The following is a 26150-nucleotide window of genomic DNA, read 5'->3' on the forward strand; positions in this document are numbered from 1 at the left end:
GAAGAGGAGGAAGAGCATAGAGGGAGAGAGAGGGAGGGGGAGCGAGAGAGAGAGAGAGAGAGAGAGAGAGAGAGAGGAGGGAGAGAGAAAGGGGGAGCAAGAGAGGGAGAGGGACAAAAAGCCATGGCTGCCAAAAAATAAAGGCACAGACAGTCAATACGACAGGAGAGACGGAGACTGAGATTCAGCCAGGAACAGGGTGAGCGTGTTGAAGATGACTACAGCAGCAACACGTGGGCTTTGTAAGAACGAGGTCAATGAGGTTTGTCTACATGGACTTCTGGGAGATTAAGACTGAGGGCTGCCTCCTCTTCCAACTTAAGGAAAACTCCCAAGAATAAGACTTGAGTAGATGTGTACTTTATTCAAGAATATTTTATTTCATTCAATCTTCACTTTTCACAAATACATTTTTTTTCCATTCAGGCAAGAAATATGTTTACTTGTTCTTAAAGAATAACTGTACAGTATATAAAATTAGTAAAACTTACTCTGTACACTTGGGTGGAGAGGACAGTGGCAGGTGGGAGGGAAGGGTGGAAAGAATCATCCAAAACCGTCATTTCTAATTATAACCTGTCATATGTGCAATAGTGATTATAACCTGTCATATGTGCAAAATGTATTATAGCCTTTCTGCAATAGCGATTAGAGCCTATCACAAGTTTAATAGTGGTTATAGCCTATCCTGCGCATAATAGTGGTTATAGCCTGTCACATAGTGATTGTACAGTCATGTATTAAATGGTAGTTATCTTAGTGTGTATGTAGTGTAAAAAAAAAAAAAAAAACCTACTCTTTTAAAATCTGATAGTTTGCTTCCCAGCATTACCTGGGGTGGTATGCACCATTTCCACAGCACTGCCCCTCCTGCCCCATCTTGTCTCCCCCAAACAGATACAAAAAAAAAAAAAAAAAATGTAAATGAAACAAAAAATTTGAGAATGTTTTTCTTAGCACCATCACTGAGTAAAGACGCACGCAAAAGTACAAAACAAAAAAATGACGACAAAAACACGCACAAGGTTAGAGTACAGTACAACTTGATCCTGGAAAAAAGATCTGGCACTCCGGAGAACAGGTTACTCTTTTTGAAAACGGGAGCCAGAGATGAAAAAGGGGACTCTAGAGGAGGCCCCCACCTTTGGCCCGTATGGCGTCACCATGACGACGCAGGCAACTGACTGGCCACACCCCACAACGAGCTGACGGGGTGGGGTTAAAAGGGCCTAATTACTCTCAAGAGCAGATCACATGACATGGAATGCTAAAAGGACCACAGAGCAATCACAAACTGTATGCCACAATATTCTTAATTACTGTGCAATGCATTGCCTTATGTTTCTGTTAAAGAAAACACACTTAAAGATAATGTTCAAGAGGACCAATATTATGAGGTAACAGAATAAATATATTTAATGCACTCTGCAAACAAAATTGTTATATTTTCATAAAATACTGGGGCCCATATTTGGTAAAAAAAAATCAATGCTCTTCCCTCTTAGTATTTTGGTACACTTGATAAAGTAGAATAACTCTAAGAACAAACTCCTATTCTGTAAAATTAATTTGTTTTAAATGTTCCACAAAAAAACTACCAATTTCCGAACTTGGCATGATTTAAGGTATGAGAAAATGTATTCCGAAAAGGGTAGGTTGCACGAGGGAACTTGCAGCAGCAACATGTAAAGCACCTAAAGGAGTTTGTGGGTTCCTGACCGAACCCTTCCTGCTCTGTCCGGTTTTTGTGAAGTTACGGTCAAAGCGTGAAAAGGCACTCTAGTCATCTCCCACAATAGCAAACAATCCTTCTCCTACAGGTGAGAGATGCTTCCCGTAACTGGTACTGACTCCTCCCACAGTTGACACTCTGACTCCACCCACTGGTGACTGTGACTCCTCCCACTGATGGCACATTGGCTCCTCCCACTGGTGACACACTGACTCCTCCCACAGCTGGGAGTGGCAACCAGCGTCTGATTGGATTTGTCCGTGTTTATTCTAATGTATTTTACACAGTAAACTGTGTGTGAACAGGAAGAGTGGAAGTAATTAAAACATGGCGCTAAACAGAAGTGAAATGTGTCCGTCTGAATATTTCCCTTTTGCAACATGTTCCTCTTCTTTCTGGCTGGCATCCTCCAATGACCGCAGTTCAATTTGTCATGGGACCTTGCCTCCCATTGGATGTTCAAAAAGTCAATAAAAATACCACAAACCCACCACAGATTCAAAAAATACATATAAATATTTCTTGTGGCAAAATGATGAGTCATTTTTCTTTTGCTTTTGTTTGGTGCAGATGTTTCCCTGCTGGACGTTAACCGTTGAAACAGACGGGGCCGACCTGGAAGCCAAATTTCTGGTTGCTGCTTCCGAAGTCTGCGACGGCCACGTCCACGATCGGGAGCACGTCTGCCCTGGGGGAGTCCACCTCCAGCACCGTCCGCTCCTGGCCCTTCCGAGACTGCGGAGACGCGCAAAACCCGGGTCAGAACCGGGTCAGAACCGGGTCAGAACTGGGTCAGAACCGGGTCAGAACTGGGTCAGAACCGGGTCAGAACCGGGTCAGAACCGGGTCAGAACTGGGTCAGAACTGGGTCACACATTCCAGTCAGCGCCAGTTGAACCATCTCCCTGCCCTGCCCACCAGTCTACGCGATTGCCTATCTACCTGTGCCAGTCTGCCTATCCACTAGATTTTCCGTCCAACTACACCTGACTACCACAATTTCGGGGGGGGAGGGGACAACAGGTTTATCGGTGACTTCTAATATTGTAGTTCTTATAGAGGTTGTTCATAACTTGTTTTGATTTTTTAACTTAAAGTGATGGGGAAATACACACCAGACCTGAGTCAAATACGTATTTGTTTTGGATTCAAATGCTTTTCTGCGCTCTATTGATCTTGCCTGGTGGAACTGAGCCTGCCAATATGACCAGAAGGCGGGGTTTGCACTTTTTGAGAGTACTTCACTGGTTCCAATACACCAGACAAGATCAGTAAAGCGTAAGAAAGGCATCTGAATCCAAAACAGATACGTATTTGACCCAGGTCAGATACGCTCATTGAAAGATTTTAGACCCTGTATCACATTGTAAGATTTTAAACCCTGCATTACAGAGGACCTGTGTTTCGGGTTGTGGGGGGGGACGGAGGGACACACGGGGGGGGGGGGGACTCACCTGGCAGCCGTCGTACAGCGCCTGTAAAAAGGGGGTCTTGGCCTGCGACAGCTCCTCGTCGTTGCTGCCCCGCAGGCGCAGGGCGCGCTGGTGGCTGCGGGTGGCGCTGTCGTACCAGCCCGCGGAGTTCTGGCAGGAGTAGGCGAAGGTCTGCTTCCCCATGGCGCTCAGGAGCTTGAGGAAGGTCAGCTGCACCACCGGCACGGGCTTCCCGTCCGCGTCGACGTAGGAGAACTGCGCCAGGCGGAGGGAGAGAGACTCAGCTTAGAGCCTCACTACACGGCAACCCTGACCCTAATGCACACTTCCACCACAATGCAACCCTGACCCTAATGCACCCTTTCACCACAATGCAACCCTGCCCCTAATGCACACTTTTACCACAATGCAACCCTGACCCTAATGCACACTTCTACCACAATGCAACCCTGACCCTAATGCACACTTCCACCACAATGCAACCCTGACCCTAATGCACCCTTTCACCACAATGCAACCCTGACCCTAATGCACACTTCCACCACAATGCAACCCTGACCCTAATGCACACTTTGACCACAATGCAACCCTGACCCTAATGCACACTTTTACCACAATGCAACCCTGACCCTAATGCACACTTCCACCACAATGCAACCCTGAACCTAATGCACACTTTTACCACAATGCAACCCTGACCCTAATGCACCCTTTTACCACAATGCAACCCTGACCCTAATGCACCCTTTGACCACAATGCAACCCTGACCCTAATGCACACTTTCACCACAATGCAACCCTGACCCTAATGCACACTTTCACCACAATGCAACCCCGACCCTAATGCACACTTTCACCACAATGCAACCCTGACCCTAATGCACACTTCCACCACAATGCAACCCCGACCCTAATGCACACTTTGACCACAATGCAACCCTGACCCTAATGCACCCTTTGACCACAATGCAACCCTGACCCTAATGCACACTTTCACCACAATGCAACCCTGACCCTAATGCACACTTTGACCACAATGCAACCCCGACCCTAATGCACCCTTTCACCACAATGCAACCCTGACCCTAATGCACACTTTCACCACAATGCAACCCTGACCCTAATGCACCCTTTCACCACAATGCAACCCTGACCCTAATGCACACTTTCACCACAATGCAACCCTGACCCCAATGCACCCTTTTACCACAATGCAACCCTGACCCTAATGCACACTTCCACCACAATGCAACCCTGACCCTAATGCACCCTTTCACCACAATGCAACCCTGACCCTAATGCACACTTCTACCACAATGCAACCCTGACCCTAATGCACACTTTCACCACAATGCAACCCTGACCCTAATGCACCCTTTCACCACAATGCAACCCTGACCCTAATGCACCCTTTCACCACAATGCAACCCTGACCCTAATGCACACTTCCACCACAATGCAACCCTGCCCCTAATGCACACTTTTACCACAATGCAACCCTGACCCTAATGCACACTTTGACCACAATGCAACCCTGACCCTAATGCACACTTTCACCACAATGCAACCCTGACCCTAATGCACACTTTCACCACAATGCAACCCTGACCCTAATACACATTTCTAGCACAATGCAACCCTGACCCTAATGCACACTTTTACCACAATGCAACCCTGACCCTAATGCACACTTCCACCACAATGCAACCCTGCCCCTAATGCACACTTTTACCACAATGCAACCCTGACCCTAATGCACACTTTGACCACAATGCAACCCCGACCCTAATGCACACTTCCACCACAATGCAACCCTGACCCTAATGCACCCTTTCACCACAATGCAACCCTGACCCTAATGCACACTTCCACCACAATGCAACCCTGACCCTAATGCACACTTCTAGCCTAATGCAACCCTGACCTAATGAACATTTTTATCACAATGAAACCCTGACCTAATTTACATAACCTTATACCAGGGGGTTATCAATCTTTTCAGATCCAGGGACCCCCACCCAGGCTCTACCGCATCCAATGCACCCCCATCATAAGTTCAAAATCATTATATTTTTGAAGCATTTCCCCAAATCATTCCATTCCCCCAGGGATCCCTGTTGAAAACCCAGACCCTCTACTGACGGATGCACAAGTGCAGTACAGGGAAAAGGGTTTCTGTTATGCTTGTGTACATTTGCAGTGTGCGCTGATATATTCTACCTGTTTGCCTTTGCGGAACTTGCTGAACCAGGTGCCTGGCTTCTCCCGGTTCCAGGCAGCCAGCTTCACCTGCATTGTAGAGAGAGAAAACGTTTGTTACCTCTGCACGCACTATCAGGAGGAAGTGCCCAGGTGAGGTTTTCAGGTGTGCAATAGGTGATCAATGGGACTGATGTGTTCAGGTGTGTAACAGGTGATCTGTGGGACTGATGTGTTCAGGTGTGTAAGAGGTGAACAGTGGGACTGATGCGTTCAGGTGTATAACAGGTGATCAGTGGGACTGATGTGTTCAGGTGTGTAATAGGTGATCAGTGGGACTGATGTGGTCAGGTGTGTAACAGGTGATCAGTGGGACAGACGTGTTCAGGTGTGTAAGAGGTGATCAGTGGGGGTGCTGTGTCCAGGTGTGTAAGAGGTGATCAGTGGGGCTGCTGTGTCCAGGTGTGTAAGTGATGACTCACTGATTCTATCTTTTTGTCAGGGAAGAGGCAGGTATCGCCTTCAGCTGTGAAGTTGCAGAACACCTTGAAAGAGTCCCTGTGGCAGCCCTGGTTTGGGTCGATCCAGTACTCGCCTGCATGATGACACATCACGAACACGATGACACTCTCACTCTCACATCAATGACGATATGCAAATATCTAAGAGGACATTCTACAGTTGTATAGAATGTCTGTGGGTGTACATGTAATTTATATAGTGACACTGTAATGCATATCAAAGACAGTTTTGAGCGAGCGTATGCTGATGCTGAGGTTGTCAAGGAGATAAGGACTGTCCAGTGTTCAGCAGTTTTGGTGATTATTCAGTGTCTGAGAGAGGATATGAACTGAAGTCATAATAAAGAATATCTGGGTAAAGTGTTGTTTGCTTCTACAGTATGTTTATTATAATGTTGGGGGTGCATGTAGGTATGGGGATATCTATGGTAGTATGTAAATATCTTTGGCATCTGATAGTCATGCAGTGGTCTATGGTGATATATATGGCATTACGTTGAGGGAAACATCAAAGACATAAATTAAACATGACTGCAATTTTTAAAATATTTCCCATTCACCTTTTATGGCCACTTCCATCACAACCCACATAAGGTAAGGTGGATCAATCCCTTACACTTTTAGCAAGAATCGTATTATATGTTGCTTGGCAACATTAGCTTGATGCGGCCATTGCCAAGCAATGCGAAAAGAAGAAAGAAGAAAAGAGTGACAGCCAAAACTGTCAATGAAACGCCTTTAGATTGACAGGAACTTGCTAGCTAGGTCCTGCGGCATAATGGCTTGGCTACCGGGCTTACAACTTAAAGGGGATTGGGTCAACTCCCATCTGGGGCGTTGTCATGGTACCCTTGAGCAAGGTGAGGTCATTTACCATAACGTAAGTAATGTTTAAAAATGCGTATGCTTCCCGCTAGAAAAAAACAAAAAAACATTCACAGGTGTCTCCTGTTGCTATACTTTCACTGCCTGGTCGCTGAATCTGTGCAGTAAAACAAATCTGTCCTGTCAAAGAAAGCACAAAATTGAACGATTGAAGGAGACTTGCAGCATGATTTCAATTTGAGGGACAGTGAATCTGTGTGTCATTCTGTACTCTATGGTGAGATCGACTGCTCTCTTCCTGACCGTCTCTGTAGTCCGGATGGCACATGAAGAGCTCCTTGCAGGTGCGGGCGGGGCTCTCGTAGGTGCCCACGGGCTTCCTCATGATCTCAACCTCCGTCTTCATGGAGGTGAGGGAGGCGAACACCTCCTCCATCCCCTCGGGGTCTTCCAGAGCCTGGTCTCCCTGCACGTATTCCTCCCCCTCCTCCTCCTCCTCCCCCTCCTCCTCCTCCTGGTCCTCCTCCATGCCGGCCCCGTCCACCTGGGAGTGCCTCCGCCTCTTCCTCCGTCCCTGCGGCAGGGAGAGCGGCTCGATCCCCGAGGCGGGGGGACCCTGCGGCCCGGAGAGAGGGAAGAAAAGAGACATGAGGGAATGCAAAACAGAGAGAGAGAGAGAGAGAGGGAGGGGGAGAGAGAGAGAGAGAGAGAGAGAGAGAGAGAGAGAGAGAGAGAGGGAGAGAGAGGGAGAGAGAGAGTGAAAGAGAGGGAGAGAGAGAGAGAGGGAGAGAGAGGGAGAGAGAGGGAGAGAGAGAGAGAGGGAGAGAGAGAGACAGGGATAGAGAGAGAGAGAGAGAGAAACAGCAGTGGCATTGGGAGACTCACCGGAGGTCCTGGGTGGCCAGCAGGTCCTGTATCTCCTCGGGGACCAATGGGCCCCTTCAGAAAAGAGCAAAATGCTGTCAATCAGGTACTCACATCTACAACCTCACTTAGGTACTCACATCCACACAAACCTCACTCAGGTACTCACATCCACACAAACCTCACTCAGGTACTCACATCTACAACCTCACTCAGGTACTCACATCCACACAAACCTCACTCGGTAACCCACATTTAGACGAACATCACTCAGTTACGCACATCTACACAAACATCTGTAACCCACATCTACACAGACCTCACCTAATCACCCACGTCGATACAAATCTCACCTAATCATCCACATCTATCTCACATCTACACAAATCTCACTCAGGCACACACATCTACACAAACATCACTCAGTCACCCACATCTACACAAACAGCAGTCAAGCACATCCACACAAACTTCACTCAGTCATGCACATCTACTCAAACCCCACTGTGCACACCCAGTGCATACAGAAAGCAGACTCCACCCACCTGATTCCCTTTTGATCCTTTCTGGCCAACCATACCCTGAGACAGAAAGAAGAGAAGGAGGGAGAGAGGGGAAGAGGGCAATTAAAAAAGGCACTTGTCTTCTCATCATTTAGGACTATATTCACATTTTCACACTTTTAATGGTGTAACTAATACAGAAATCTGAAACAGCTGGCACAAACTGGGGAAGGGGGAGAGGGCTGGCTGGAAGTGGGGGGAGGGTAGGGTAGAGGATGAGTATATATGGGAAAGGTGAGTAGAGTAGGGTGGAGGTGGGGGTGATTGGAGGTGGAGATGTGGATGAGTGGAGATGAGGGGGAGGTGTAGAAGGTTTGGTGGAGCTGGGGGAGGGTAGGGTGGAGGTGGGGATGATTGGAGGTGGAGATGTGGATGAGTGTAGATGAGGGGGTAGGGTGGAGTTGGGGATGATTGGAGATGGGGGGAGGTGGAGAGGTTTGGGTGGAGCTGGGGGAGGGTAGGGTGGAGGTGGGGATGATTTGAGGTGGAGATGTGGATGAGTGTGGATGAGGGCGGTGGGTGGAAATGGGGATGAATGTAGACAGGTGGGGGAAGGTGGAGGTTTGGATGGAGAGGGCAGGGGTTGGATGTGGAGAGGGTAACACTCCGAACACTCACAGATAGACCTGGAGGTCCAGGAGGGCCATTGGGACCAGCAAGACCAGTTAAACCCTGAAACACAAGAGACAAGAGACATACATTACAATACAGGCATTTATCAGACGCTCTTATCCAGAGCGACTTACACAACTTTTACATAGCATCCATTTATACAGCTGGATTTGCACTGAAGCAGTGCAGGTTAAGTACTTTGCTCAAGGGTACAACAGCAGTGTCCTACCTGGGAATCGGGTTACAAGACCAGTTCCTTACCCATTATACTACACTGCCACCTACACATCTGTGTGTGTGTGTGTGTGTGTGTGTGTATAAGAGAAAGTGTGTGCATATACAGTATGTGAACGAGAGTATAGCATATAGAGCAGAGCTACTCCATTATTTTACCTCCTTGGTTCAGGAAGTAAGCTCATTAATGAAGTTAGGTGGTGTGCTACATGGGTGTGCCAAATACCTGCAGACACTACAGCTTGCAGGACCTTGTTGAGTTCAGTAGCGCTGGCATAGAGGGTACTGAGTCTCTAGTGTACACTGTAGCGTGTGGAGTGTAATGTCTAGTGTAATGTAGTGTATGTGTGGAGTGTAATGTCTAGTGTAACTTAGTGTATGTGTGCAGTGTAATGTCTAGTGTAATGTAGTGTATGTGTGGAGTGTAATGTCTAGTGTAATGTAGTGTATGTGTGCAGTGTAATGTCTAGTGTAATGTAAGGTATGTGTGCAGTGTAATGTCCAGTGTATGTGTGGAGTGTAATGTCTAGTGTAATGTAGTGTATGTGTGCAGTGTAATGTCTAGTGTAATGTAAGGTATGTGTGCAGTGTAATGTCCAGTGTAACGTAATGTATGTGTGGAGTGTAATGTCTAGTGTAATGTAATGTATGTGTGGAGTGTAATGTCTAGTGTAATGTAGTGTATGTGTGGAGTGTAATGTCTAGTGTAATGTAGTGTATGTGTGCAGTGTAATGTCTAGTGTAATGTAAGGTATGTGTGCAGTGTAATGTCTAGTGTAATGTAATGTATGTGTGGAGTGTAATGTCTAGTGTAATGTAATGTATGTGTGGAGTGTAATGTCTAGTGTAATGTAATGCATGATGTCCAGTATAATGGAGTGTATGTGTGGAGTGTAATGTCTAGTGTAATGTAGTGTAATGCAGTGTATGTGTGGAGTGTAATGTCTAGTGTAATGTAGTGTATGTGTGGAGTGTAATGTCTAGTGTAATGTAGTGTATGTGTGCAGTGTAATGTCTAGTGTAATGTAAGGTATGTGTGCAGTGTAATGTCTAGTGTAATGTAATGCATGATGTCCAGTATAATGCAGTGTAATGGAGTGTATGTGTGGAGTGTAATGTCTAGTGTAATGTAGTGTAATGCAGTGTATTGTAATGCGTGCAATGCGTTCAGTACAGTGTGAAAGTGCTCCTACCTCATCGCCCTTGGGCCCCTGCAGGCCCTGGTTCCCTGGCAGGCCCCTGTCACCCTTCTCACCCATCTCCCCCGGGGGGCCGATCAGACCAATCAAACCACCATGACCCTGGAGAGAGAGAGAGAGGGAGGGAGGGAGGGAGGGAGGGAGAGAGAGAGAGAGAGAGAGAGAGAGATGTTACACATTTCTAAGGCATGCGTTTAGTGTGAAGGTAAAGGTAGCGGTGGTTAAAGGGGTCTGAGGTAAAGGTGAGACTGACCTTGTCTCCCTTTCGCCCGGGGTCCCCTTTCAGTCCCGGCAGACCCGGAGGTCCCTGCAAGGGTCACACAGAGGTCAAACAGGACGACCGGAGGGTCACATGCTCCCGCTGACCAATCGCCGGTCCCAAACCAGTTAAAAGTCCTCCCTGCAGGTTCTGTGTGGTCTGACTATGTCCATGCGCCCCGAGAGCCCGTGTCTGGGAGGAGGCTAGGAGCAGTTAGTCAGGATAATGTGCGCCTGTGTGTTTTTTTCGTGATGATGACATGCAGACAAAAAATGGGTGGAGTTACAATATGATATCGATGACTCACTGGTTTGAGCCAATCGTTGTGTGTCGCTACAGTGAGGCTGGCCTTTTGATTTGTTCAGGCAAGTCAGTGATTGGCAGCTCATTGTAGCGGCTACACGCACTGTGGGGTTCTACTCTTCCATCACTAGTTTTGAGAGATGTGGAGGGAGAGATGGGGGCTGGGGGGGGGGATGGGGTGGGGGGGGGGCTCACCATGGGTCCCGGAGGTCCAGTCTGCCCAGGGGGGCCGTTCAAGCCTTGTTCCCCCTGAGAATGACACAGAGACAGAGGAACTCAGGTGGTCTGAGAGTAACACACGCCTGTATTCAATCAACATTACTCCTCAACTTGCAATTAAGCGAAGTGTGTGTGTGTGTGTGTGTGTGTGTGTGTATGCAAGAGAGTGAGAGAGAGAGACTCACCGCAGGTCCAGGAATTCCACGCAGTCCCTGGGGACCGGCCTTGCCGGGCTGCCCCTGGGGTCCCACTGGCCCGGTCTTCCCCATCAGCCCCTCTGTGCCCGACGCCCCCTGCAGCCGGGGAGGGGGAAGGACAGGATGAGCGGCAGGACCCTACCTCATGGATCCTCACAACTCCCTCTGCATCCTCACCCCCGCCCCCCCCCCCCCCCCAACTCCCTCTCTATCCCCACCTCCGTCCCCCCACCCCAACTCCCTCTCTATCCTCACCTCCGTCCCCCCCACCCCAACTCCTTCTCCATCCACAGCCCTGCCCCCACACCCCAACTCCCTCTCCATCCTCACCCCCGCCCCCCCCCCCCACATTCTGTCCATCCTCACCCCCGCCCCCTCCGCCCCCACCCCAACTTCACCATAAACCTCCACCCTCTACACCAACTCACCTTTGCTCCCTTTGCACCTGCCTTCCCTTCTTTTCCAGCAGCCCCTAGATGACCCTGGGGGGGTGGGGGGGACAGGGAGAGAAAGATTTATTAGATATATTTATTATGTCCCCTCCAGCTTATCGCAAATGGTAGATGGGTTCTGTCAGAATTTAATGATCAAATCTACGTATAGCTATACATGATAAATCACCAGTGCAGACATTTGTCAGAATCCAGACTGCGTGTAGACGTAAATCGGGTGTTGTCAATAATAGTCTGCTTGTGAGCAGTTGCATGAAATGACACCAAAAACATGATACTTATGAATTGATCCATCCAATACCTGATTTCCGTAAATACACAGCACAGGCAAGGTAGTCTTGACAGCTAGTTACTTTTGTGCAAATAAAAAAAACTTGGACAAGATCGGACAGAAACCATATTTAAACGCAAGAGGGTTGGTGACATAAAAAAAATGAGCTGGGGGATGGGGGACAAGGGGGGGGGGGCAGAGACAATAGATTCATCACAAGAGCCACCCCTCGCTCACACTTATCGCACAGTTCAAACCGATATTATATTGCCCCTGACTGAGCCACTGGAAATGAATGGAGCTCGTCAGTCCAGCATCTTCTGGGGCGACATAGCTCAGGAGGTAAGACCGATTGTCTGGCAGTTGGAGGGTTGCCGGTTCAAACCCCGCCCTGGGCGTGTCGAAGTGTCCTTGAGCAAGACACCTAACCCCTAACTGCTCTGGCGAATGAGAGGCATCAATTGTAAAGCGCTTTGGATAAAAGCGCTATATAAATGCAGTCCATTTACCATTTACCATTCTACAAACCTCCACCAGGGGGCGTCAACCTGGAGGCCTGCAGGGCAACAGTGTCTGCATGGTTCCTCTCAATAAGGCCATTAGGCTAAAGCACAGCGAAGGGCAGCCTACACCGCGGGCCTTCGGGACTGAAGTCTGACACCAGTTCTCATAACTATTAAAACCCCCATTTTCATTTTTAAAAAATGCTAAATAATCTCTAAAAAAAAAAAAAAAGAACATATTTCCACAATACCATATGGATAATGTGCAAAAACTTCACATTTTCCAACTGAAAGTGAACTTATTTTTCGTTATTTTGCATGTGAAATTTTTTATTTTAGAAAACCACGGTAAGTACACCATCTGTATACTGTTGGCTAGCTAAGTAGCTAGATAGGGAGCTATTACAACAAGGAAGCAATTTCATTTGAGAACCTATAAGCACTGAGCTAGCGCTAAACTGCTAGCTGACTAAGATACGTAGAAATTTTAGCTTTTCCTTTTTTGAAAACTAAGCATGGAAAGCATATAATGTACCATTAGCTTGTACGTGTGACAAAAACAGAGATCAGAACAAGATGCTTGACAACATTTGCTAGCAGTAGCATTCCTCACTGCATGTACAGTAGCTAGCAAGTGATGTTCGCTAACTATTGTTTAATTTTACCACCCAAATAGTTACCTAGCTTGATAAATTATCCAAGCTGATAACGGAAGGTTACGGAGAAGACTGACCTCTTTTTTCTGAATAAACTAGCAGTGTATTTAGGATTCAGCTGGAATTCTGAGCGGTTTGCATGTTAGTTAATGGGGAAAATCTTTTTAAACACACTAAAGGTTCTAGTTTTTCCGGCAAACTGATACGACGCAGCTCGAGTTATACGCAACACTACGACAAAGTATGGTGCCCCCAATACCTCCAAAGTGGAAGACGGCGATGAAGTGTTCTGCGGTTGGAATCCAAACCCACAATAAGTAATTTTTATTTATTTAAAGATAACAAGCCTTGGCATGTTTTCCTAGGAGACTAATTATGTATTGCTAGTGTGGATATGTTGCGTTACAGTTCAGTGAGGGAGTAAATATGCAGTTAATGCTTTGGCCACACTCACCCTCCTTCCGGGGGCCCCTGGGGGGCCCGGCTCGCCTGAGGCTCCTGGTGGCCCCTGCCAAGAACAGCAGATACGACATTAATCATCTCCACGGTAACTGACACAGCACTTCCTGCAGTGTTGCACATCACCATAGAAACACACTTACCGATTTTCCAGGATCACCAGCATCTCCTTTCTCTCCTGCTCCTCCATCTACTCCCTATAAGAACCAGAAAGTATAAAACAGTGCATTGTAGAAAAGTCCAGGGTCAAACCATGCAGTGTAGAGATATACAGTGTAAAATAGTGCAGTGTAGAGATGTGCAGAGTAAAACCATGCAGTGTAGAGATATACAGTGTAAAACAGTGCAGTGTAGAGATGCACAGTGTAAAACAGTGCAGTGTAGAGATGCGCAGTGTAAAACAGTGCAGTGTAGAGATGCACAGTGTAAAACAGGGCAGTGTAGAGATGCACAGTGTAAAACAGTGCAGTGTAGAGATATGCAGTGTGAAACAGTGCAGTGTAGAGATGCACAGTGTAAAACAGTGCAGTGTAGAGATGTGCGCAGTGTAAAACAGTGCAGTGTAGAGATGTGCAGTGTAAAACAGGGCAGTGTAGAGATGTGCAGTGTAAAACAGTGCAGTGTAGAGATGCACAGTGTAAACCAGTGCAGTGTAGAGATGCACAGTGTAAAACAGTGCAGTGTAGAGATGCACAGTGTAAAACATACTCACATTTATTCCTGCCTCTCCGGGGGGTCCAGGATCTCCTGGAAACCCAATAGGTCCCTGAGACGAAGTGGTGGAGAGGGGGAGAGAGAGAGAGAGAGAGAGAGAGGGGGAGAGAGAGAGAGAGATTGACAAAAAACAAAGTGAGAGAGGGAGAGAAATGCATGTGTAAGTGTGAGTGTATGCATGTTTGTGGAAGATTAACTTATTATCTTTATTAAGTTTAAATCACTTGGTGATAGATCTCAGTCTTTTCAGCTTTACTGCAAACAGCACTCCGTATTTCTTGTCTTGTTATGTTCCTTCTGTTGCCAGAAATGTTGATTGTTGATTATATGCGCTTTTTATTGCATTGTGGTTTATTGATTACAGTACATTTCAGTGTGTTTAATGTCCCCGTCATCTGGAATATGAATAAAAACTAAATTAGCATTATTATTCTGCTGCTGTAGCTCTGCTGCTCAATTTAACTGTTTGTATTCATCGTGCATAAAGGGACTTGAAGCTGAAGGTGACTTTGAGAATTTGCAGCTGATCCTACCAGACAAGTTTTTGAGGTCTAGATGGGAGATGTACACATAGACATCCTGCAAGCATAAGTACACACACACACACACAAGTCCTCATGCTCCATAATTTATGCATGGAAAGCTCAATGTTTGCTTATTCTCTGGGAACTGCACTGTGTGTCAGAGTCACGTACACGGTGAGAGAACAGGGGGTAAGAGAGAAGGAGAGAAGGAGAAAAGGACAGAAATGGATAAAAGAAGGGGAGGAGTATAAAGGAGAGAAGAGAGAAAAGGGAGAGAGAGAGAAAATATAACTGAACTGAATGGGAGGGAGAGATGGAGAGAGAAAATAGAACTGAACTGAACAAGAGGGAGGGAGGGAGGGAAAGAGAAAATAGAACTGAATGGAATAGGAGGGAGAGAGAAAGAAGCAGAGGAAGCGGATCTCCAGCTGTCACTCACAGGGTTGCCTTTGGCACCGTCCTCCCCAGCGGGTCCCTTAGCACCTGGGGGCCCCGCTGCTCCTGGGAGTCCCGAGTCACCCTTCTCACCCAGCTCTCCTTTCTCACCCTAAAAACACAGGAGACCGGCGGTGAGATTCAGGCGCCCGACGGAGTGGACCCCGCGACGAAGACTGAGGATGAGGAGAGAGAGACGACGGCTCACCGGAGGGCCGGCCTCTCCGACCTGTCCTGGGCTCCCTGCCTCTCCGTCCTCCCCCTAGGAGAGAAGAACCGCACAGGGTCAATCACGCCAGCACCCAGCAACCTCCGCCCACAGCACCCAGCAACATCCACCCACAGCACCCAGCAACCTCAACCCACACACCCAGCAACATCCAGCCACACACCCAGCAACATCCACCCACAGCACCCAGCAACCTCCACCCACAGCACCCAGCAACATCCACCCACAACACCCAGCAACCTCCACCCACACACCCGGCAACCTCAACCCACACACCCAGCAACATCCAGCCACACACCCAGCAACATCCACCCACAGCACCCAGCAACCTCCACCCACAGCACCCAGCAACATCCACCCACAACACCCAGCAACATCCACCCACAGCACCCAGCAACATCCAGCCACAGCACCCAGCAACATCCACCCACAGCACCCAGCAACCTCCACCCACACACTCAGCAACATCCACCCACAGCACCCAGCAACATCCACCCACAGCACCCAGCAACATCCACCCACAGCACCCAGCAACATCCAGCCACAGCACCCAGCAACATCCACCCACAGCACCCAGCAACCTCCACCCACACACTCAGCAACATCCACCCACAGCACCCAGCAACATCCACCCACAGCACTCAGCAACATCCACCCACAGCACCCAGCAACATCCACCCACAGCACCCAGCAACCTCCACCCACACACTCAGCAACATCCACCCACAGCACCCAGCAACATCCACCCACAGCACTCAGCAACATCCACCCACAGCACCCAGCAACATCCACCCACAGCACCCAGCAACCTCCACCCACACACTCAGCAACATCCACCCACAGCACCCAGCAACATCCACCCACAGCACCCAGCAACATCCACCCACAGCACCCAGCAACATCCACCCACAGCACCCAGCAACCTCCACCCACACACTCAGCAACATCCACCCACAGCACCCAGCAACCTCCACCCACACACTCAGCAACATCCACCCACAGCACCCAGCAACATCCACCCACAGCACTCAGCAACATCCACCCACAGCACTCAGCAACATCTACCCACAGCACCCAGCAACATCCACCCACAGCACCCAGCAACATCCACCCACATCACTCAGCAACCTCCACCCACAGCCCCCAGCAACCTATACCCACAGCCCCCAGTAACCTCCACCCACAGTCCCCAGCAACATCCACCCACAGCACCCAGCAACATCCTCTCACAGCACTCAGCAACATCCAGCCACAGCACCCAGCAACATCCACCCACAGCACCCAGCAACCTCCACCCACACACCCAGCAACCTCCACCCACAACACTCAGCAACCTCAACCCACAGCACCCAGCAACATCCACCCACACACCCAGCAACATCCACCTACAGCCCCCAGCAACATCCACCCACAGCACTCAGCAACATCCACCTACAGCCCCCAGCAACCTATACCCACAGCACTCAGCAACATCCACCCACAGCACTCAGCAACATCCACCCCCTGCATCCAGTACCTCTACACACACAACCCAGCAACTTCTATCTACACCACCCAGTAACCTCCACCCATAACTCCACACTACTGAGTAACCTCCACCCACACCACCCAATGACATTCACTCACACCACCCAGTAACCTCCACCCACAACTCCACTCTGTCCAGTAACCTCCACCCGACCATTGACTCTGCAGAGCAACCTCCACACACACACACACACACACACACACCACCCAGTAATCTCCATACAAACCACCACAAACTGAGCACCAGAACCCGGCAGAGGCCCAGGTTGATCGCGGCTGGGCTTCCAGCACGTCAGAGTGGACCTACCTTCTCCCCTACGGGTCCAGGCTGACCCACTCCGCCAGGCAATCCTTGTGGTCCCTGCAGACCCAGAACCAGAGACAGACGTTATTTTCTGCTCTGTGTGGAGGAACACTGGAGGCCGTGTAACACCTGTGGGTTACTACACTGCAGTAATGCTATCCACAGTCGAGCCTTAGCCAGTTTAGGCAATTTCAATGTCTACCGGCGCCGATTGTCTTAGTATTGTTTAGCCTAGAAATGGCATGCTGCCACAAACCATCGGTAATTTAGAGATTGCTTATCACTACTCTGCACTTAACAGCATATATATTGTCAGCGGCATTATCGGGTAATCTACTTCTTGCTGAATAAACACTGGAAGACAGATAACTGCACTGTTTCCGTGTGTGTGTGTGTGTGGGGGGGGGGGGGGGGCCTTAACTGTCTAACCGCACTGAACTGGAAGTGATCCCAGTCAGATTTGCACCGCTGATTACACAAATAACAAAAAAGGTATTATTTTTGGCCTTGTGTGGTACCAGCTGACAAAGTTTCTATGTGTCAATGTGTCTATGTGTCAATGCATGAGCGGTAAAAGATGCTGGCTGTGTACTCAATCAACCGTAGCTTGGTTGAATAAGCAATTGCCTAGCAATGGTGAAATTTGAGTGGCCTTCAAGGCTGTTGGAGAGGATAGTTTGTTTAACTGGCGGGACATCAAAACCCTAACTAGCCAGATATCACACTAGTTATCACACTGTTATCACCACACTAGTTATCACACTGTTAGCAAACCATGTCTCTTATTTTTCTCTGTAGTACTGCTCCTTGTAGCCTCTGTGAAGGCACTCACTTATTGTACTGCATGTGCTTCATTTTATAAATCCCGCTTGATTAGAGCACAGGCCTCTGTGACTGCTCTTTAATGAAATAACAAACCCGACCAGATAACGCTAGTCCTCTGCACGTTGCACACGCAGACCTATTAACTCCATCGTTGATTAGCGGCAATGCATGCGTGTAATTATTAATTACTTGTGATATATGATATGCTTTTTGGCAGCAACAGATGTGTTTTCAAGCCAAGGTCTTCAAACACAGCCCCGAGTATGGGTAAAATAACACTGAGGGTCGGACGGACGCATGGACGGGGAGCGACAGACAGACACGGGGACCCACCTCTCCACCGATGGGTCCCTGGGGACCCCTGGGGCCATGCTGACCTGGAGGACCCTGTGAAGAAAAACAGGAGTTTACTGCTGTTATCTTGACACATATGTACGCATGCACACACAGACACATAGACCAACACACACACGCATGCACGCACGCATGAACACACGCACGTGCGCGCGCGCATGCACACACACACACACACACGCCTGCACCTATGAAATTATTATTATTCAAGCCATCTGTCTGATTGCCATGGAGACAGTTGCCCTGCATATTTTTGTTTGTTTGTCTCTGAGTTGTAATGAAAGCCGAGCCACTCACACACCCCAGAGGATCGCGCTTTATCTAATCTTTCCACCAATGGCTGAAGAGAGGAAAAGTCTTGTCTGGATTTGGTTCTTGGCTGACAGCATTTTCAATGGGCTCAATCCAGTCACAGTCTGATTAACACCGAACACCCCATGTGCCCCCCCCACCCCCCCCCAGGCAACACCGATCTACGATCTACACTCCAGTGCATAATGGGGGCACAGTGAGGGGGTCTGTACACCACCATTTTGCTTTCTTCTGCCTTTGGCCAGGTTTTCTGATTTTTCGCAACTGAATTTGTGAGCATCTATTGACCTTCCCTGGACCTCCACATTAACATTCCACACACGCACAGCCAGGCCAGATTAGAGGGCGGGGGAAAAAAACCCTGATAGATAGTAACACAGATATCATTATGGACTAATCAGACATCATCCCCTCCTGCTTTCCTTTGGCCCTCTTTCCCTTAATTAATGGACGTTCCGGTTAATAATAATAATCAGAGTTTCCACTGCTTCCAGTCATCCGTAGAAACGGTGCCCTACTTAATCACTAAATTCATTTTCATGAGGCTTAATTTTTTGCAATGTTTCTATGACAACAGCAGGGTAACTGAATTTTCTCAGCTGATGGAAAAAAATGCACCCAATTTTGTTTAATGTATATGTTTTCCTTATATTTAGTGTGGTAGTAATGGATAGAAAACACTGGAAATGGCTGTATACACTCACTTTAAAGATAAAAAGACAGAAATGTCACGTAGACTTGCTGACTTCCTTGATTGAAGAGGTCCCTGAACATGCATTTCAGATTGATTTTGAAACCGCAAAAAGATAACGGCAAGTCACCAAGAGCATGATGCCCGTGCACGTTGTATACTCTTCACATTAAAGTGGAGCAGACTTTCTCTAAACTCTCTCTCCATCTTATCTGAAAAGGGCGGGGGTGGGTGTAGGTTTCTGTTGTAGCCCAGCCCTAAGACGCCTCTTTCACTTTATCAAGGGCTTGCCTGAAGACCATGAATAGTTGAATCAGTTGTCTAAAACAAAAAATCTGCATCCACATTGGCCCTTTTCAGGCGAGATTGGACACCCTGGTTCTAAACTACATAATCAGGGTAATTTGTCTCTCATTCTCCTCCTGAACCATCTCATCGGGGTGACAGCCTGTATCATACTCTGGGAGTTTGTATTATCATGTGACGATATAGAAAATACAATTTTTCCATTCTTTCAATTGCTCCCTCAAGAATGTCACTGACAGTGTCTGAATGCCAATGCACTTACTGTTTTCATGGCACTTCATGAGCTTAATCATTGACTCTGCCGGTGCAGAACGTTTCTTCCTCATGCTGTACTATTTTGCAAAGTGCCAAACTTTAAATTGTAATTGCAATGTGGAGTTGACCATCCGACATGAGGCTCACCATAAGGCCGACATGTCCGCTCTCTCCCTTCTCTCCTGGTGGTCCTGGCATGCCCTGCAACCACACACAGGAAGCAGTCATATACAGGAATGAGTCATACGCAGAATACAGTCATACACGGGAAGCAGTCACACATAGGAAGCAGTTACATACAGGAAGCAGTCACACACAGGCAGCAGTTACACACAGGAAGTAGTTACATACAGGAAGCAGTCACACACAAGAAGCGCTCACAAACAAGAAGCAGTCACACACAGGAAGTAGCTACATACAGGAAGCAGTTACACACAGGAAGTAGTGATACACAGGAAGCAGTCAAGCACAGGAAGTAGTCGTACACAGGAAGTAGTCGCACATGGGAAGCAGATACGCATAGGAAGCAGTCACAGCAAATCCACTCAACAGATACTGTACTGCATGCATTAAATACAGGCACAGGACGGCATTAGGTATGGAGGTGCTGGGGTTACAGGAGTTTAATTTCAGGCCGCTGTCAGTGTTGCTGTACCTGCAGCCCTATGGGGCCAGTCGCTCCTTTAAAGCCACGCAGTCCTTCATCCCCCTTCTGACCGTACATCCCCTGCTGCCCCCGTGGCCCAGGTTCCCCGTCCACACCCTGAAACACAAACCATTAACACATCCTGAAGCACACACACACCATTAACACATCCTGAAACACACACACTATTAACACATCCTGAAGCACACACACACCATTAACACATCCTGAAGCACACACACACTATTAACACATCCTGAAACACACACACTATTAACACATCCTGAAACACACACACCATTAACACATCCTGAAACAAACACACCATTAACACATCCTGAAACACACACCACACACCATTAACACACCCTGAAACACAAACCATTAACACATCCTGAAGCACACACACACTATTAACACATCCTGAAACAAACACACCATTAACACATCCTGAAACACACACCATTAACACATCCTGAAACACACACACCTTTAACACATCCTGAAACACACACACTATTAACACATCCTGAAACACACACTATTAACACATCCTGAAACACAAACCATTAACACATCCTGAAACACACACACCTTTAACACATCCTGAAACACACACACTATTAACACATCCTGAAACACACACTATTAACACATCCTGAAACACAAACCATTAACACATCCTGGAACACACACATCATTAACACATCCTGAAACACATACACACACATCATTAACACATCCTGAAACACACACACACACCATTTACACATCCTGAAACACACACACACACGTCATTAACACACCCTGAAACTCACACAAACATACCTATAACACACCCTGGAACCCACATACCATTAACACACCCTGAAACACACACACCCACAAAGTCACACACACACACCATTAATATACCCAGAAACACACAAAGGTCATTTCCGTTATCAATGAACGAAGAGCTGAACATGCCCCCTTCTCAGAGCACACAAACAATAGAGAGAGAAACAAGGTGAGAAGAGAAACATACAGGTATTCCGGGCTGGCCAACAGGTCCCTGACTCCCATGTGGTCCTGGGGGTCCCTGGAACAGACGCAGAAGGGGGGAGAGTTAGATCTAAACTGGGTCTCACCGCCCCGAAACAGTACAGATGTTAAACATGAGCGTAACTCACAAGTTCGCCTTTGTCTCCTTTGCTGCCCTTCTGCCCTGGCCCTCCGGTCTCACCCTGTAGAGACACACACACAAGGCGTGAGAGACACACACACACACACACACACACACAGTGCATTGTCACACGCATACACAGTAAATGTGGGCACTAACCTTGTCTCCATCCTCTCCGGGGGGTCCTGGAGGCCCGCCTGTCCCCGGCAGTCCCAGCATGCCCTGGTCTCCATCGTGTCCGGCTGGTCCAATCGGACCCTTCTCTCCCTGGGGGAACAGAGAGGGAGCACGACCACACAAGTGAGATACCCAGCAGCAGTTCTGAGATCAGAACCCACAGACTCCCAGCAGGGTCTGGGATCAGAACCCGGCACACATTTCGGTCTGAGTTCAGATGGATAGACAGGATGGTCGAGCCCTTTTCCCCGCTAAACGTTACAGTGCGTGTGTGGCGTGTAACTGGGAATCTCTGCGATTCCAGCTTTTCCGAGATTGGCCAGACCATGGGAATTTTGGGAATGTGACGGGAATTTTTACCGGCTCCCCTTTCTCTCCCATCGGTCCAGGAGGCCCCACACTACCGGGACGACCGGGCTGTCCAATCGCTCCAGCAGCGCCAGGGGGTCCCCTCTCCCCAGCAGCCCCCTAAACAGGAAGTGCAGGACAGACACGTGAGGAAGTTCACCGAAAAACAGCTGAGTGACTGTACAGTATATAAATAACTTTATCAAAAGAGCACCAAGTACTTAGCATCGTGACAAAAACCGAAATGTAAGACCTGCTGTTTTTATAGCTCTTCAGAACAGCATTTTATTAGCTTTCATGGCTTTTTAAAAAATATTTTTCTACAGGTTAATAAGGAGACTGAGTAGAAATGAGAATTAAGATAAACTTAATCTAATTCATTCCAATTTACGCACAGTGTCAATCGATCACAAAACGGCCAGAAAAGAAATGCTTTCTTCACGCAGGATTTGGAGTGAGACTGGATGAAACCAATCCTTTCAGCATCACGGCCTCAGGGCCACTGTATCAGAACGATCTCCACTGCCGCACGTCAGCATGCAGGATAAGCAGCTCAAACTCCCATTCCAAGCAGATGAATTGCTTCTGTTATCACACCGCAGAACATCGGCTGCAGTACAACTTGGCTCGTTATGCTGTCAGACCCGGACCCTGGCAGCGAGCATCAAATTGAGATTTATGTTGTGATGCGAACATGCCAGTGATGCTAAGGCCCTGTTTAAAAGGCGCAAGTTCACTCATTTTAACACATTGGCCACTGAATGCCTCCTTGATGAGGCCCTGTTTAAAGCACAAGTTAACTCATTTTAACACATACTGAATGCCTCCTTAAGAAGTCACTGTAATAACATAACACACTTACAACAGCTCCCGGAGAACCTGTGGGTCCTTCTCCTCCTTTCAGACCGGGAGGACCCTGCAGAGAGAGCAGGTCAGAGGAAACACCTTAAAACACACTTAGAGCACCAAGTCTCCCAGCTGCACGCCAAGACACAGAGTCGCATCCTAGAGTCTCAGAGCTGCACGCTAAGACTCAGAGTCGCATCCTAGAGTCTCAGAGCTACACGCTAAGACTCAGAGTCGCATCCTAGAGTCTCAGAGCAACACGCTAAGACTCAGAGTCGCATCCTAGAGTCTCAGAGCTGCACGCTAAGACTCAGAGTCGCATCCTAGAGTCTCAGAGCTACACGCTAAGACTCAGAGTCGCATCCTAGAGTCTCAGAGCTGCACGCTAAGACTCAGAGTCGCATCCTAGAGTCTCAGAGCTGCACGCTAAGACTCAGAGTCGCATCCTAGAGTCTCAGAGCAACACGCTAAGACTCAGAGTCGCATCCTAGAGTCTCAGAGCTGCACGCTAAGACTCAGAGTCGCATCCTAGAGTCTCAGAGCTACACGCTAAGACTCAGAGTCGCATCCTAGAGTCTCAGAGCTGCACGCTAAGACTCAGAGTCGCATCCTGGAGTCTTAAGGGCTGATAAACAGTAATATAATACGGTTAATAGCAAACAGCAAAATGGCGGCATGTCCAGGGTGTATTCCTGCCTCTCGCCCAATGCATGCTGGGATAGGCTCCAGCACCTCCCGCGACCCTATCCAGGATAAGTGGGTGCAGACAATGGATGGATGGATAACAGCAAATAAACATTAGAGATGCGTCACCATGGCGCCAGGGATCCCTCTGCCCCCTCTGAAGCCTCGCAGTCCGGCGGGGCCACTCTTCCCAGGAATCCCTGCGGGACCAGGGTCGCCCTGGAGACCAGAGTAACAAATGCGAGTTATTATACGCACAGTGAACAGAAGCACAGGTGTCCAAAAACAGGAGTCCTCTGTTCTCTCAGCATGATCCATGCTACACACTCATCACTATGAGCACATCCATTAGCACGCACTCACCACTGTGAGCACACTCATCACACACTCAACACCGGGTACATTAATCACCACATACTTTCCACTGCAATTACTGCATTGTGGCACTATTTTTTGATTATGGTGTTACTAGCATATTGAATATACTGCAAGTAACACCATACAGTCAATGTTCATAACCGTGAGTACTTTCATGATACTAAGGATGTGTTTTTTTATACAAATAAGTAAACGCACACTATGTCCTGTAGAGAAAGCACTTTTATATGGGAGCACTGGAACTATGCTAACAGTGTTGTGTATGATAGTAGTTTGATAGGAGTAACACTGAGGGCATTGTGTCAGACCCAATGATGTCATCACTGTACCTTAGCTCCTTCTTTACCCGCTGCTCCAGGTAACCCCTGCTCACCGGGAGGTCCAGGTGACCCAGGGTGTCCCCTCTCCCCCATTGGCCCCGTTTCTCCCGATTTACCCTGAAGCGCACGGGACACTGCTCACCACAACCGCTCACGTACAACAGGAACAGACATCTCACCCACTTCTTCCTCGCGCGAGAGAGAACTTACCTGAGGTCCGACCACACCTGTTGGCCCCGGAGGGCCCGTCTTCCCCTGGAAGCCCTGTTAGACCAGAAACGCAAGTTAAGAAGCAGCACTGGACTGGACCACGGCAATGCTTGATGTGGATTCTTAAGACATTTTGGCTCCAATGAAAACCATCATCCCCCCTCTGGTCTTGATGATGACATCAGACTGTTCTGGAGCAACTACAAAAAAAAAAAAAAAACTGGCAACATATGTATACCAGCTCACTGGATTCCCACAGTAGTCTGACTCACCGGCTCCCCCCGCTGGCCTGGATGACCTGGCAGCCCATCTTTCCCTCCTGGGCCCTGCAACACAAAAAAGAGGACAAGTCTCAACCACCAGCACACACACAGGAGAACACAACCTCTTAGACAGCATCACTACCATTACACATCCAGAATATGAACGCAAACATAGCATTACCACCAGCACACACACAGCACGTAACTTCACTTAGTACTGGAACCAGCGCACATACCGGAGGACATGACCTCATACACAGCATCACTACCGTTACACATACAGAATATGAATGCACACATAGCATTACCACCAGCACACACACAGCACGTAACTTCACTTAGTACCGGCACCAGCGCATATACCGGAGGACATGACCTCATACACAGCACTACTACCGTAACAGATACAGAATTTGAACGCGCACACAGCATTACCACCAGCACACACACAGCACGTAACTTCACTTAGTACTGGAACCAGCACACATACCGGAGGACATGACCTCATACACAGCACTACTACCGTTACACATACAGAATATAAATGCACACATAGCATTACCACCAGCACACGCACACAGCACGTAACTTCACTTAGTACCGGCACCAGCACGCAAATACAGTGTAATGGGACGTCACGCTTACATTCGGTCCTTTAGGCCCCGGCTCTCCATTACGCCCCTGGGGTCCTTGGGGTCCCTGTGAACGTAAACACAGACTCACTGTAAGATGAACCTGAACGCGGCAGCTTATCTAACAGATTCACCACATCTACAAAACATCGCTTATAAAAGGGTCGTAAACATTTATAATAAAAAAAATCTGCACTATATGCGCACGTGGAATGTGGCATGCTAAAAAATAAAATAAAACGGTTATGGCTATGGTCACATGACGGACGAATTACAGGAATGGTGGGAAATCTGTGATGGACATGAGCCACGGCTGCAGTAGTTGTGTGTTTGGAACACACCTTTTTTTTTTAACATGGTGAGAAATGACTGCTGAAACGTGTTAACAACACGCAGTACAACCTCTCGCTCATTCTTATTATCCGAAACATAATTGAGGGGGGTTACCCTCTCTCCACTTGGTCCTGCGGGTCCATCGTGTCCTGCAGAGCCCTGGGTGGGGGG

At 48.2% G+C, this 26150-nt stretch overlaps 1 protein-coding gene across 3 annotated transcripts in view; it reads right to left on the reverse strand.

The window, feature by feature from the left end:
* Nucleotides 1–344: 344 nt before the first annotated feature.
* Nucleotides 345–26150, reverse strand: part of col5a3a (collagen, type V, alpha 3a) — a 75864-nt gene continuing 50058 nt past the window's right edge. For all 3 annotated transcript variants that reach the window (XM_035397546.1, XM_035397548.1, XM_035397547.1), the window contains 33 exons: nucleotides 26094–26138; nucleotides 25660–25713; nucleotides 25024–25077; nucleotides 24752–24805; nucleotides 24551–24658; nucleotides 23973–24062; nucleotides 23176–23229; nucleotides 22326–22433; nucleotides 21948–22055; nucleotides 21796–21849; nucleotides 21651–21704; nucleotides 20633–20740; nucleotides 20125–20178; nucleotides 18393–18446; nucleotides 17238–17291; nucleotides 15383–15436; nucleotides 15179–15286; nucleotides 14214–14267; nucleotides 13645–13698; nucleotides 13497–13550; nucleotides 11589–11642; nucleotides 11149–11256; nucleotides 10940–10993; nucleotides 10436–10489; nucleotides 10177–10284; nucleotides 8756–8809; nucleotides 8120–8155; nucleotides 7596–7649; nucleotides 7014–7326; nucleotides 5847–5959; nucleotides 5386–5454; nucleotides 3187–3420; nucleotides 345–2467 (listed from right to left, as the gene is read on the reverse strand). In XM_035397546.1, the coding sequence (XP_035253437.1) occupies nucleotides 2321–2467; nucleotides 3187–3420; nucleotides 5386–5454; nucleotides 5847–5959; nucleotides 7014–7326; nucleotides 7596–7649; nucleotides 8120–8155; nucleotides 8756–8809; nucleotides 10177–10284; nucleotides 10436–10489; nucleotides 10940–10993; nucleotides 11149–11256; nucleotides 11589–11642; nucleotides 13497–13550; nucleotides 13645–13698; nucleotides 14214–14267; nucleotides 15179–15286; nucleotides 15383–15436; nucleotides 17238–17291; nucleotides 18393–18446; nucleotides 20125–20178; nucleotides 20633–20740; nucleotides 21651–21704; nucleotides 21796–21849; nucleotides 21948–22055; nucleotides 22326–22433; nucleotides 23176–23229; nucleotides 23973–24062; nucleotides 24551–24658; nucleotides 24752–24805; nucleotides 25024–25077; nucleotides 25660–25713; nucleotides 26094–26138 (2775 nt within the window). In that variant the 3' untranslated portion in view covers nucleotides 345–2320. The remainder of the gene's footprint in view (nucleotides 2468–3186; nucleotides 3421–5385; nucleotides 5455–5846; nucleotides 5960–7013; nucleotides 7327–7595; nucleotides 7650–8119; nucleotides 8156–8755; nucleotides 8810–10176; nucleotides 10285–10435; nucleotides 10490–10939; nucleotides 10994–11148; nucleotides 11257–11588; nucleotides 11643–13496; nucleotides 13551–13644; nucleotides 13699–14213; nucleotides 14268–15178; nucleotides 15287–15382; nucleotides 15437–17237; nucleotides 17292–18392; nucleotides 18447–20124; nucleotides 20179–20632; nucleotides 20741–21650; nucleotides 21705–21795; nucleotides 21850–21947; nucleotides 22056–22325; nucleotides 22434–23175; nucleotides 23230–23972; nucleotides 24063–24550; nucleotides 24659–24751; nucleotides 24806–25023; nucleotides 25078–25659; nucleotides 25714–26093; nucleotides 26139–26150) is intronic.

Source organism: Anguilla anguilla, chromosome 17 (genome assembly GCF_013347855.1).
Source record: "Anguilla anguilla isolate fAngAng1 chromosome 17, fAngAng1.pri, whole genome shotgun sequence".
Classification (NCBI taxonomy): Eukaryota; Metazoa; Chordata; class Actinopteri; order Anguilliformes; family Anguillidae; genus Anguilla; species Anguilla anguilla.